This window comes from Aspergillus puulaauensis, chromosome 2, assembly GCF_016861865.1.
Source record: "Aspergillus puulaauensis MK2 DNA, chromosome 2, nearly complete sequence".
In the NCBI taxonomy this organism is placed as follows: Eukaryota; Fungi; Ascomycota; class Eurotiomycetes; order Eurotiales; family Aspergillaceae; genus Aspergillus; species Aspergillus puulaauensis.
The window spans coordinates 1,436,320-1,449,214 of NC_054858.1; the positions used below are offsets into that span (position 1 = coordinate 1,436,320).

General features: G+C 52.9%; 6 protein-coding genes across 6 annotated transcripts; 2 read left to right on the top strand and 4 right to left on the bottom strand.

Moving 5' to 3' along the window:
* Positions 1-36: 36 nt before the first annotated feature.
* On the top strand, positions 37-1,163 carry APUU_20591S (ankyrin repeat domain-containing protein; the record flags this gene model as incomplete). Its single annotated transcript, XM_041699248.1, has 2 exons — positions 37-148; positions 214-1,163. The coding sequence occupies 2 exons, from the start codon at positions 37-39 to the stop codon at positions 1,161-1,163; spliced, it is 1,062 nt and encodes a 353-aa protein (XP_041552353.1).
* Positions 1,164-1,263: 100 nt separating this feature from the next.
* On the bottom strand, positions 1,264-3,066 carry APUU_20592A (cytochrome P450; the record flags this gene model as incomplete). Its single annotated transcript, XM_041699249.1, has 2 exons — positions 1,264-2,811; positions 2,857-3,066. The coding sequence occupies 2 exons, from the start codon at positions 3,064-3,066 to the stop codon at positions 1,264-1,266; spliced, it is 1,758 nt and encodes a 585-aa protein (XP_041552354.1).
* A 331-nt stretch (positions 3,067-3,397) lies between these two features.
* Positions 3,398-4,556, bottom strand: APUU_20593A (zinc-binding alcohol dehydrogenase family protein; the record flags this gene model as incomplete). The annotated part of the gene is made up of 2 exons (XM_041699250.1): positions 3,398-3,926; positions 4,009-4,556. 2 exons carry the CDS (start codon positions 4,554-4,556, stop codon positions 3,398-3,400), a joined length of 1,077 nt encoding a protein of 358 aa, XP_041552355.1.
* A 301-nt stretch (positions 4,557-4,857) lies between these two features.
* Positions 4,858-6,420, top strand: APUU_20594S (uncharacterized protein; the record flags this gene model as incomplete). The annotated part of the gene is made up of 3 exons (XM_041699252.1): positions 4,858-5,239; positions 5,286-5,418; positions 5,475-6,420. The coding sequence occupies 3 exons, from the start codon at positions 4,858-4,860 to the stop codon at positions 6,418-6,420; spliced, it is 1,461 nt and encodes a 486-aa protein (XP_041552356.1).
* A 199-nt stretch (positions 6,421-6,619) lies between these two features.
* On the bottom strand, positions 6,620-9,625 carry APUU_20595A (vacuolar protein sorting protein DigA; the record flags this gene model as incomplete). The annotated part of the gene is made up of 3 exons (XM_041699253.1): positions 6,620-6,704; positions 6,749-9,341; positions 9,412-9,625. The coding sequence occupies 3 exons, from the start codon at positions 9,623-9,625 to the stop codon at positions 6,620-6,622; spliced, it is 2,892 nt and encodes a 963-aa protein (XP_041552357.1).
* A 460-nt stretch (positions 9,626-10,085) lies between these two features.
* On the bottom strand, positions 10,086-12,576 carry APUU_20596A (ubiquitin C-terminal hydrolase family protein; the record flags this gene model as incomplete). Its single annotated transcript, XM_041699254.1, has 5 exons — positions 10,086-11,197; positions 11,254-11,860; positions 11,929-12,297; positions 12,353-12,445; positions 12,505-12,576. The coding sequence occupies 5 exons, from the start codon at positions 12,574-12,576 to the stop codon at positions 10,086-10,088; spliced, it is 2,253 nt and encodes a 750-aa protein (XP_041552358.1).
* Between the last annotated feature and the right edge of the window lie 319 nt (positions 12,577-12,895).

The following is a 12,895-nucleotide window of genomic DNA, read 5'->3' on the forward strand; positions in this document are numbered from 1 at the left end:
GTAGCTTATCTCCGGCAGTATCTGTGTCGCTGTACAATGACGGCCAGCCCAGTCAAGGACTTCTCGCCAGGGCCAGATGAGTGGCAGCATCTGGAGGACTTGAATCAGAGACGCCGAGTGCAGAACCGTCTGTCGCAGCGGAATCGACGTAAGTATGCTGCACTTAAAGTTAAAGCATTGGGTGTCTGTTAAGCCGTCTCTATTAAACTGCAGGGACAAACCTCCGCAATCAGAACCAGAGACGAGATACGACGACGAATACAACCAAGAAGCCCTCTGAGCCCTCGAAACAGACCAGGCAGTTCTTCTGGGTTCCTCCTAATACCTCGACGGTGAGAGGGGAGCTCCTGACGAAGCGCAATACCAATACCAATAACAAAAGTCACACCAACCCAAAATCTGATTCAATATCCCGCCCTTCAGATCCAGATTCAGAGATACCCCTTGGTACAAGCTGGCCGGAGATCTGGGACAGCTCACTACACGGCAAGTCTGCAGACGGAGGACACGGTGGGGATGGAGAGATGGACGGCTGGATTGACAATCTCATGCGGCCGCTTGCAGTCATGCCGATAGAAGAGGAGATGCTTCAATGCGGGTCTCCCATACCTGGCTTCGACGCGACAATCACCTTTGACGTCGGAGACGGGAACCCAGTGAGCGTCGAGTCTGACAGCTGCAAGGTACCAGCACCAGTATCAACATCCCAGTGTAACATGCAGGACATGGATCGAGATAGAGACCACTTCTTCGGATACGCCGCACTCCACGTGGCAGCCAGCCGGGGCCACCTGCCCATCGTGCAGCTGCTAACAGAGCGGGGCATGCCCGTCGACCAACTCAGCAGCGAGAACGAAACGGCGCTGCATGTTGCGGCCGAGAAGGGCCACTTTGCCGTTGCGCGGTTCGTGCTCGAGCGCGGGGCCCAGCCGCATCGCACCAACCAGCACGGCCAGACGGCGCTGCATGTTGCGGCCGCGCACGGGCACTGTGATATTGTCCGGCTGCTGTGTGGGTATCTGGCGGACTTGAATGTGGTGGATCGGAATGGGCATACGGCGCTGCATAGGGCTGTCGAGGCGGGGCATGTCGATGTGGTCAGGGTGATGCTGGAGCGGGGGATGGATGCTGGGGTGAAGGTGGGCATGAATCAATTAATATAGATATAGATTATGTCCTGCTGTACTGACTCTGAAATCAACTTGTATCCTGTATCCATTCATGCTGTCCATTCGTCTAGCCCTAGCTCAACCTACTTCAGCACTACCAACTACCACCCCCCAACACCTTCACACGCACATACAGCCCTTCCAAGGGCTTCCCTGAGAAGTTCCCATTCGACGTCTTCATATTATCCTCATCGCGAAACCGCTCATCCGCCAGATCCAGCTCAAACCGCCCAACCCAAGCCGCCACCACACACGCCATCTCCGCACGCGCAAACTCCGCCGCAACACAGCTCCGAGGGCCGTGATTAAACGTCAGATAGCCATACTTGTTCTTCACGCCGCCGCTGGAGTTGAACTCCTGTCCTTGAGCGCCGTCTCTCAACCACCGCGCCGGGTTGAACCTCTTCGCATCAGCGCCCCAGAACTTCTCCTCGCGGTTGATCGCCTTGATCGGGACGACAATCCGCGTGCCCTTGGGCACATACTGCCCATCGAGCTCCGTATCAACCAGCGGCTCACGCATCGTCATCGGGATAGGCGGATACCACCGCAGGACCTCCTCCAGGAACGCTCTCATCAATGGCATCCTCTCAACATGCGCACTGCTCATCGACTCACCCTCACCCTTCCAATCCGGCGAAGGAACCGTGGCACGAACCTCCTCACGCAGCCTCCCCTGCCAGTCCCGATGCAGACAGAGCATATATACCGCCCAGGTAATCCCCACAGAGATCGTCTCATGTCCCGCGCCCAGAATCGTCGTCATCTGGTTGATAACCTCGTCCTCATCCACCCCCGCAATCTCCTCATACCGCAAACACACACTCAGGATATCCCTCCCCTTCAACTCGTGCCCACCCGCCATCTGCGCCTTCTTCCCGCGCAGTAAATCCCGACACACCCCGCGGATCGTATCATACGCGGACCCCTGGTCCTGGTTCGCCTTGAGCGGGAGAGCCTCGACAAGCCGCGCCGGGAAGAAATTCTTCAAGATCGCTACGACGACGTGGCCCAGCGTGGGCTGCAGCACGGCGTGGTAGACTTTTGCCAGTGGGGCGTGTGCGTCGGAGACAGACCCGAAGTCTTTTCCCATGGCTGAGAGCGTGATGATGTCCAGTGCGACTCGTGCTGCCCATTCTCCGATTTCAATGCCGCCGTTCTCGTTAGAGACGGAATCCTGGACTTCAGTGCCCTCCGTTTCGGAGATTATGTCGCCCATGACATCCGTAACCTCACACGCCTTCTCCCAGAACGTCGGATACAGATCGCGGATATGCTTCGGTGCAAACGGCGGGAGAAACAGTTTGCGCTGCTGCTTGTGCTCGTCGCGCTCGGTGAGGACGAGCCCCATGCCGAGCACGCGGCCGGCGAGCAGCTTGATCGCCATGGGCTTGATGAAGGTGTAATTGTCGCTGGCGATCTTGGCGAGGGCGGTTGGAGAGGAGACGATGAGGCGCTCGCCGTTGAGGATTCCGCGGCAGTGGATTATGCCCTTGTTGGGGATTTCTTTCATCCTGTTGCTGTTAACTTTGCATAATGGAGTAGAATACGAAGGCTGGAGGTTAACTCGCCATTTGACTTCGGCTTCGCCGTTGCCCAGGTCCATGATCTCGCGGAAATGGCCATTTATCCAGCTGCCTCCCTGCTACTATCAGACTCGTCTCTGGGAAAGTAAAGGTGTGCTCACCGGAGGCTTTGGCAGGTGCTTGAATGGCGAGAAGCAGAGCGGCTTCAGGAATACCTTCCACAGGCCGTAGAAAAAGAGCTGGACTGAAGATATAGTGATGAAGGTGGTCAACAGACGGAATCGCACGACGGGCAGTTTGTCGTCGAGATGGTGCACCAACGCCCCTGTGGCAGCCAGGTTGGCCACCAGGAGGAGTACAGCAGTCAGCATCTTAACAAGTAAACCTTGAAAAGTTCAACTAAGGTAAAAAGGTGCAGAAGCATGGATTGTTCTGATTCCAGTGTATTTGTGAACCAACTGATATGGTCCCATCTCATCTGCCTCAATAGCCCTACATTTCCTAATTGGGACTCCATGACCACTATACTCTGGCACTCCTAGCATGGCCGAATATAGAAGAGTAAGATGTAGACTAAAGGGTTATTTCAGTAATCTGACAGAGCAGTTCGTGTCTGCGCTGACCATTTAGCATTGGCATCTGACTGCATCTAATCTGACATCTGACATTTACCTTCATTCAGAATCCAATTCAATAACTATCCTAATTCAAACAATACACCAGTTTCTGACCACTAATATCTCCCCTCCGCAACTCCTCCACTCCCTCCAACACCGCCTCAAACCCCCCACCGTCCACCCTCAACGGATGCGCCCTCAACCTCCCCTCATCCATCAACCTCTGCACAGCCCCATACGCCGGCTTCGCCAGCTTCCGTATCTCCAAATCCGGCTCCCGATTATACGGCTCCGGCCACTTCGAGCCCTCGCCCGTAATCAGCGTCGCCAGGATCCAGTCGGGCTTGACCACCTTGCGCTCTGTGGCCAGGTGCTCGGGGAACGGGTTCAGCGCGATATACTGCCCGCCCGCGCGCCCGATCGCGCTGTAGCAGATCTTGAGCGTGGCGTCGCTGGCGATGCAGTCGACGGCGTATTTGAGGTTGTTGCGCGTGCAGGACCGGATTTCGGATGCGCAGGTGGGCGAGCTGTAGTCGAAGACTTGGTCGGCGCCGTAGGAGCGCACGAGGTCGAAGTTCTTGGGCGAGCAGGTTGTTATGGTTTGGACGCCGCATCTTGAACAATTACAATTTAGCATTGGCTGTTATCAGTTTTTTTGGGGAGTTGAGGAAGGGGTTTTTGGGGGGAGGGGGGTACATCTTCAACACCTGCAGCAGCATAGTCCCAGTCGCGGTACTCCCTCCATAAACAAGAACAGCGAATGGCTTCTGCGCCGGTTCCTGCAGACTGGCCGGAATCTTCATCGTCCAGAAGAGCGCCATACAAGCCGACACCAGCGCAGTGCCCAGCGACGCCGCCTCGGCAAACGACATGGCCGGCGGGATGCGCAGGGTCAAATCCGCCGGCAGCATCACGTACTCTGCAAAGGCCCCTCCCAGTGGTTTATCGGGGTTCATGCCTCGAGCACTCCCGCACACGCGGTCGCCGATGGCCAGGCCGTTGTCGACCTTGGGTCCGACGGCCACGATCACGCCCGCGCAGTCGAAGCCGAAGATTGCGCCGGGCGTGATGAAGGGGCCGGCGAGCTTGGTGTCGACGGGGTTGAGGCCGACGGCTTCGGTCTTCATGATGATTTCGTCGTCTGCGAGGGGGGTGACGGGGACATCGTGCGAGACTTGAAACTCGCCGTTGGGGCCGGCGATGATGGCGGTTTGCGTTGCTGGGGTTGTGTGCTGTAGGCCCATTTTGCTAGATGGATTATTCGATGTATGCTGTCTGTCTCTCTCTATCATATTGATCGTTCTGGCTGCTCAATTTTAACCCTAAGTCAACTGCTGCTGATGCTGTCCCAATTAGGAAATCCAATCTGACAGCCCTAGTGAGCTGACGAACTGAACGAACGAACTGGCTTGGGCGAACAAGTAACCAGATCGGGATGTAAAGCATTGATAAGCCTTGCTGACGGCCAATTTACAAGTTACTAGTAGTGGTGGAAGTTACTAGTAGTGAAGTAAGCCGAGCTGGTCAACAGGATATCCATCTACAATGCCACACCACAACCCCGTTATCCTCTTCCTCACCAACAGTGAGCTGGGCCAGGCTTCAGTTGTTGTCGCTGTAGCTCATGAGCTAGTCAGCCAGTCCACCAGCGATGTGCACGTTGCATCGTTTCCAGCCCTCAAACAGCACGCCGATGCTCTCAATGTCCCCTTCCATGCCCTCCCTGGCCGGTCGATGAAGGAGGCACTGGCCGACAGCGGTCTTCCCTATCTTCCACAGCATGCGCCAGGGAGTCATGGGGCCGTTGAATCATATCGCAATGGCCTGCAGCGTGTGGTGGCCCCGTGGGAACCGGAGGGCTATGCGCCTATCTACCGGGCGTGCCTGGACCTGATCAACAAGCTCAGCCCAGACTTGGTTGTTGTCGGTATGTACCACCAGGCTCTTCTCATTTCCGCAATTAACTTGTGTAGAACCGCTGTTTGGTCCCGGCCAGGACGCCTGCAATGTCCTGGAGCAGCGGTATCTCGTCCTGAGCCCGGCGACCTTCAAAGACCACCTCGTCCAGGCCCAGCCCTATCTCGGGGTCCTGTGGAAATACCCAGTGTAAGCACTCTTCCACTTTCTCTCACACTCAAACTTATTCATACTTATTGTTACAGTATATCCTCAGGCCTGCCCTATCCCATCCCCCTCCGCTCCATCGCCCTCAACATCTACCTAATCTTCAAGCTCGTCACCACCACCTTTCTCTCCCCCCGCATCAAAGCCCTCACCCACTGGCGCAACAAAATCGGCATCCCAGGCGAACTGACCACAATCTACGCCAATTTCAACGAAACCGTCCCCTGGCTAGTTCCATCTATCCCCCAGAGTGACTTTCCCCTCCACATCCCACCCAATATCACAGGCTGCGGACCCATCCTCCCTCCCGTCGAGACTATGCCCGACGACCACCCAACAGCAGCATGGCTAGCCAAACGCCCAACCATCCTCTTCAACCTAGGCTCGCATATGAAATACTCCTTGGCCGATGCACAGCAGGTCATAGCCGCCCTGACAACAGTGCTAACCAAATACCCAGCCGTGCAAGTCCTATGGAAATGCCAACTATACACTACAACCACCAAGGAAACCCTCAACACCACAAACAGTGATACCCCTACAATCACCTCCCTAATACCAACCCACCTAACCGCCCGCATCCTCGTCACTCCCTGGATCACCCCATCCCCCGCCTCCATCCTCGCACACCCAAACACAATAACAGCCGTGCACCACGGCGGATCCAACTCCTTCCACGAGGCGCTGGCCGCCGGGGTCGCGCAGGTCGTCTGCCCCGTGTGGCTGGACACGTACGACTTTGCGATGCGGGTGGAGTTTCTCGGTGTGGGCGTGCGAGGGAATGCGCGGGCGGCGCCGCGGGTGGAGGGTGGGGAGTTGGGGAGGGCGATTTGTGCGACGATGGAGGACGGGGGAGGGATGGGGATGGGGGGGAGGGCAAGGGAATTGCAGGCGCAGATTGCGGCGTTGGAGGGTGGAGGAGGGGATGTTTTTGGGGTTGGGAGGCGCAGGGCTGCGAGGGTTATATTGGATTTGGTCGAGTGAGGGTTCTTATCTTCTAGTTGCAATCTGAGTCTGGTTTTGGGTAGTGTGGATGGTATTCCTTGGCTGGTATATACAGTAACAAAATGATGCAACGCGAGAGGCTTGGGGAGATGTAAGGGGGGTATAGTGGGAGTGGGAGGTTCAACAGATTAGTCTTTCTTATAGAACTAGACAGATAGCAGAGAACAACATCAAGTATCTATAGAGCCCATTCGTCGGCATCATCTTTCGGGGTTATAAATGGTTTATCGATTTGTTTGATCGCATGGTCGCCGCACAGGATACTGCCAATTGTTAGCTTGTTAAACCCGTCAAATGGAGAACTCACCATGCTTCTGCTATTAAGCCGTCCAGCTCTTTCACTATTTCTTCTCGTCGAGACGCAGTGAGGGCTCCCTCGTTTAGTTGTGACTGTAAGTCTCGAATGTACTTCTTCTTTCCTCCCGCCCCTTCAAGCACTTGGCGCCCTAGGCAATCGCTGTGGAATGCGTGCTGGCAGGGGAAAACGAAGAATTGTCGGCTGAGCACTGGCAGCGAGCATATCCAACATTTCTCGCCCGGTTCCACAATCGCGTATCGTGTATCAAGAGCCACAATCTCGGATCGTATTTGCCGCGCTGTTTGCGCCGAATTATCCATCTCTTGTCGTAGCGCATCAATATGTCGAGAGTAGTCCTCCAGTGCAGTGCAGATCTCGTCTTTAAAGTCATCAATGACCACGAAGTCTGGGAAGAATGGAATGAGATCTTCGATTCGGAGCAGTTCGCACCTGCGAAGAAATTCAATCGCGTCTTTAATCCCCGTTCCGGGTTGCCGGATTCTCTTCTCCGCAACTAAGAGCCAGAGCTTCTTTCGTAGCTTATTGTTCCCCTCCGGACGGTCCGCGATGATGGCCGCCATCTCGATGTCATCATGCTGCAGAGCCAGCTCCACAGCCTGGAGATACTGGCCCATGGCACTGTAAATATGGATACATGACTGAACACGCTGGTGCTGGATGCACAGCCGAAGTGCAAAATCGGCGTCGTAAGGAGGAGGGGAGGATGGCTGCGACTGGAGATAGGTAAGGAGTCCTGCTTCGGACGACGAGCGACTCGAAGCGTGTATTGATATGAGCGTGTTATGCACTGCAGCAGTTGGGTTCGGGTGATTGACGATGATGAAGTTGAGGTATCGCACCGCTTGATTCTGGGTCAGCGGCACACTAACGGAGTTGTTATAATTCAGCAACGCAGGTATAAGCTTCTCGGGCTCAAGATTCGTTTGTCGCATCAAAATGTCGACCAACCCAGTTGCCGCGTGGGTCATCAAAACGCTGCTGTGCTTGTAAAACACCTCTGGGTCACTCTGTCTTTGCAGGACATTGAGAGCTTCAGTCCAGTTTTCTCGTTGAATCCAGTATGACAGAACATAGTTGTGGTCGTTGATCACAGTCGCAAAAAACAGCAATTCCTTTTCACGTCCGTGACTGCTGATTATGTCGTAGGCCGTCTTTTGATCCAAGTCAGACTTGTACTTTGTCGCGAACTCTTGGAATTCGTTTCGAACAGTCCTGAGCTCGCCCTCCATGTCTTCGGTGCTTGACCCTTCGGCAAGCTCGGCTTTGGTCGTGATATTGTCGTCAAGAGAGTTCAATTTAGTCATGAAAACTTCTATGAGCCAGCTTGCAACCATAGTCCTTTGCATTGAAGAGGACTTCTTATACACCGAGAGCTGGGAGAGCAAATAGTTCCGTAGAGCATCGTGCTGACCGCGCTTGATAAGCGTTAGACAGACATCTTCAAACCCTTTACTACTCTTACCCCAGACGCCGGCGGCTTCCAGATACCGGCCTTTGCTGGCAAGAAAGTCGCCCGACGCCGTAGCAACAGCATCCTTCTGAGAGCTCGTGTGAGCATATTGAAGGGCTTGATCAAACAGCTGTTTTTGCAGGAAGATCTTCCAAACATCTCTGGCCTCGTCCTGCACACAAATTTCAAAAATGTCTTGACCCGTAAACAGCCAGTAGGTGCCTTTCATAGCATCGGTTACAAGACCCAGAGCCCCCTGGCCAGGTTCCAGAACCTCTTGGTCAAAGACAATCTCATCATTCATGCGGTTAACAGCGACAACTCTACCCTCGACAAGGACTAGAATATGCCATTCCGATAATGTCATCGCGGTTATTGGGTTCTGAATCAGCTTCTTGCCTCCACGCGCGGATTCCGTCGCCGGGAAAATAGACCGTGAAAGCATAGTAGATCCTTCAAACGGCTGTTCCAGCTTTTTAGAGTATGGAAGTAGACCATGATATATACCCTCAGAACTGAGCCATGCAAACTCTTTCTCCGGCTGGCCATCCACGCGAGGTGCGTCAGATCCAGGCGGCGAAACGGCCAGAGCCGAAGGTGCAGAACCAGACGCCCGCTCGATCTCATGAACAACGGGGGTTTCCTTTTGAAGAAGGTCGGCATATATAGAACCACCGCCCTCTCTACCAGACCTTCCAGTGCGCCCCAGGAAACACAACAACCTGCCATGTGTTGCCACCAATACCCGCCTCTGCTCAGCCTTCGAAGTCACCGACTCCGCCCATACACCCGTTACCGGTGACGCGTCCGATGTTCTATATATTGAAGTGGCATATCGTTCCTCGCGGCGATAGAACTCGGTAGATGGTTCGATATAGGTTTCCCATACTTGGCCATCAGTCGTGCCCAGTAGTATTTCTCGAGTAGATGCTGTCGGAAGCGAGGGGCTCCATGCGACGCTCTCGATTAGAAGCCCTTTGAGTCGCGACAATGGCTTCGGCTGCCGTGACTGCGTGTGGAGGTAGTAGTTCTCGCCCAAGGTTGTGGTGATGATCAAGTGGGAAGCGGAAGGGTCCAAAAACATCCGACGTATTACGCCTATCTCCGACGACTTCTTCGGGAGGTCGACATCTAATAGAATCGCGGTCAGCTCATGCCCGTCACCAGACCAGGTTCACCATGAGGGGCTGGGACTCTATACCATCAATATGTTCAGGGTTATTCAAGTCAATCCGCAGGATGCGACCGGTCGATAAGGCGAGAATTAGAACGTTATCGGCTACCTGCGCGGCCACAAAGTCGGCAGCCAGGGGGAACTGAAGCTGGACATGCTTGACATCGAACATAGCCAACGAGTCCGGAGGCTCAAGCAGGTTGCTGTGAGCGGCATACCCGCTGGATGTCTCCAGCGCCATGATGCGCCAATCGTGCTTGGAGGATTCTAGATCATACCGCGTATGAAAAGGAAAACTGGGTAAAGCATAAACAACCGAGAGGTGCGAAGCTCGGCCGCGATGATGTCGATAGGAAGAGGTGGAAGCTCCGCCTGCGGAGAAGTCAATTGGTTGCCTGGCTAGCTGTTCTAGCCTGAGGCATCATTCACGTGGAGTCAACAAGACTACAGGTACAGGAAATACAGCTCGATTGATTTGCTGCCACAGATTAACTTGAGGCTTATGTCTAAATTACGTCCCCTCAAGTGGATGATATTCTGGTGTTCTAATATGGGTGTACTGCGAAAGCTTTATTCATTCCATTTCCGTCATCGAACGTAACATGCAAGAAGCGAACAAACATTAAGGGTATCCTTTTATGGGATATGCGAATGCTACAAAAAACGCAAAAACATCATGTACTAGTAGTGCCTGAAAATGCTCACATGACAAGACATTCACGCTCCAGCTTGCGTCCTCTTCTTTCCCTTGACTTGTCCTTCCCTTTGTCTTTCTGCTTGTCGGAGAACCTTGACCGTCTCGGGCTCTTTTCTCTCGTTTCACTGCTCTTAACTGTCTCAACAGTCAGGCCAGGGGTATCATTTCTGGTCGTGTCATCGTCGTCATCGTCGAGGGCAAAGGAATCACTGTTCACTTTATCCTTGCTAAGGCGACCCGCAAAACGTGAGAATGTTGCACTGATTCTGTTTTCACTGACTTGACTGTTGGCACGGCTGCCCGGATTCGACCTTGTGGCTCTGGATCCGCGCCTAGAGAAAGAGATGGAGCCCCTGTTGTCGTCGTCATCTTTTGGCGCAAGCCTTGGTGATGTTGAAGGAACGGAGCGTAACCCTGATTCCAAAATGGTGTTTCGAGTGTCCGTGAAATCCTCAGAATTGTCTGTTGTGGGATTTGGTGCGTCCGCAACAGTAATTTCAAGACTCGGGCGGCCAGACCTGAACCCTGCGCGAAGTCGGTTAGGTTGCAGCGTGGGAGAAATCGCTTCCGGATCCTGAGTTTCCACAGAGGCTATAGAGGATGGTGCATTATTTGAAAAATTGGCTGCCGCTGCGTCCTCATCAATTGGTAGAATTTGGTAAAAGAGAAGGTATGGCGACTCAGTCTTTAAGGCTTGCTCAATGTCCACAAGTGTCACTCGTTCTGTAGCTAGGTCATCAAATCGCATCCAATATCTTGGAGTCTCCGAATTTGACTGTTCTAATCCATGGGAACTCGACGGTGGCGCGCCTGCACTGGTGCCTCTGACGATTGCAATATAGTGGCCAGAATCAACCGAATTGCCTCTATGGCAAACAAGCGCCTGCAAGGATAACTTAAAGTTTCCCTGAATTGGACCATCCTCCATGTTGTCATCCTGGATAAAATGAGGTAGCCCAATCTCGGTCGGAATATCAACAAATGTGTCGAGTCTAACGGCCTTGCCGTTTGGAAGCATCGAGTATCGTTTCAAGCTCATGCCTAGTATCGGTCGTTTTGTTGAGAAATGTGCCGCGACCTGGGAATCATTTGTTGGAGAATTATCCGTATACCATGCTATAATCTGGGTTAACACTGGCTGATATGGCATCAATGATGACAAGAGGCCTTACGGATCAAGCTGAAAAATTGCCATGCGGGCATCATTACCTCCTTCCTGTAAGAGCCCTGGCGGTTCTTGGTGGGATCGTCTGAGCCCGAGTCCGGGATATACTTTGGTTGAATAATACTGCTCCTCCGGTATTTAGTTTTATCAGATGCCGGAGTCTCTGTCTTCGAACTGATTTGGGTCACCGTCGGAGACAGCGCTGTTGGTGAGGAGGAGGAGGTGGGTGTGCTTATTTCCACTGTCTCAACGTGCGCGGCAGAGCCCTTCGCAAGTGAATCCATTGATTTAGTCGACTCAATAGTATTTCGGCGTTCAAGGTAACGCTTGACCTCAATCCTATTATTGAAGTATGATTCCAAGCACTCCTCCAACGTCACGGTCTTTCCGTCTGTCGGCTCTGGGATGGCGACCTCTAATAACCGTTCGTTGACAAACCTGTGGTCGTCGTTCATATCCTCTTTCCCAGTGTGATATATGTCCATCTTGAGTGTAAGGAGAGGCAGCTCTAGTCTTTCCGTAATGAAGGTAAATGCCTCGGATGCATCTTGCTGACGAAGATTAGCTGCATCCTCCCAACCACATTCGGCAAGTGAATCCTGTATGTGTTTCGTCTTTGGATAAACCACTCAATCAGCTTTTGTCCCTCGAAAAGGGTGCAGAACACAGGTGGATCACATACAATATCAGTCGTTATAAGCTTCCCGGATCGCAACATGTTGACCCAGAGCCTCAAGAGCACTGACAATTTCCCACGAGCCTCATCGTTGAAGCTCTTATATAATATCCCCTCGAAGCAATCCAATCGTGCAAACATAGCAAAGAGCAGCGCGTCCAAATAACATGTTACACCCTCCCGGTTTTCTGCTCCAAGGAGCTTCGTGCTTGGAGAATATCCTTTGATTATTCCTTCAATCGAGTCCTCAATAAGCAGGAGGAACTCAAACGCTTTCTCAACATCACCCTGTGTATGTTGCAGTGCATAGGTAAGGTGTTTTTCATTTAACTCTGTGATGCCAAGGTTCGAGACTCGTCGCTCTAAAGTCTTGATCTGGTTTGTGTAAGTGGGCGCTGAGCAGTAAATTGGTGTATGCTGCTGTACACACCTTCTTCTGTTGATCACTGGAGTTGCCATTTCCCGCGTGTGTATCGTCTGAGGTGAAGAAACCACGAAGTCGAGGGTGAGAGGAGTTTGACGACTGTAGGAAGGTGGTCAGAATGAACAAGGCACATCTTCCCAATTTCGTGGCCACTATACCTCATCCTTGTTGTGTTTTGTATGTTTGCCATTTCGTTCGCGTTTGGTCAAAAATCTGTGGATTCCGCTCATCTTCAAGGAGTGCTGAGTTCAACGATGAACGAGTGGAGGGGTATGAGACTGCGGAGGCCAGGAATCGACATGGGGAAAGTTGTATGTTGTCAACCTTGGACAGGCCACTGGATTCTCGTCAAGTACGGAGCAAATGCCTCATTCGAAAATGAGTATATCAGGTGAGGGGCTCTTGTGATAAATTGCGCAGAGAGTTGGCAAAGAACTTCCGTATGGTAGGCACCAGCTGAGCGAGCCAAGTGACATCACAGAGCAGGCAAGTAAAGACAGTAAGTAGGTGATGGAGCTGAAACAGCACAAGGGTCTATGAAATGACGAT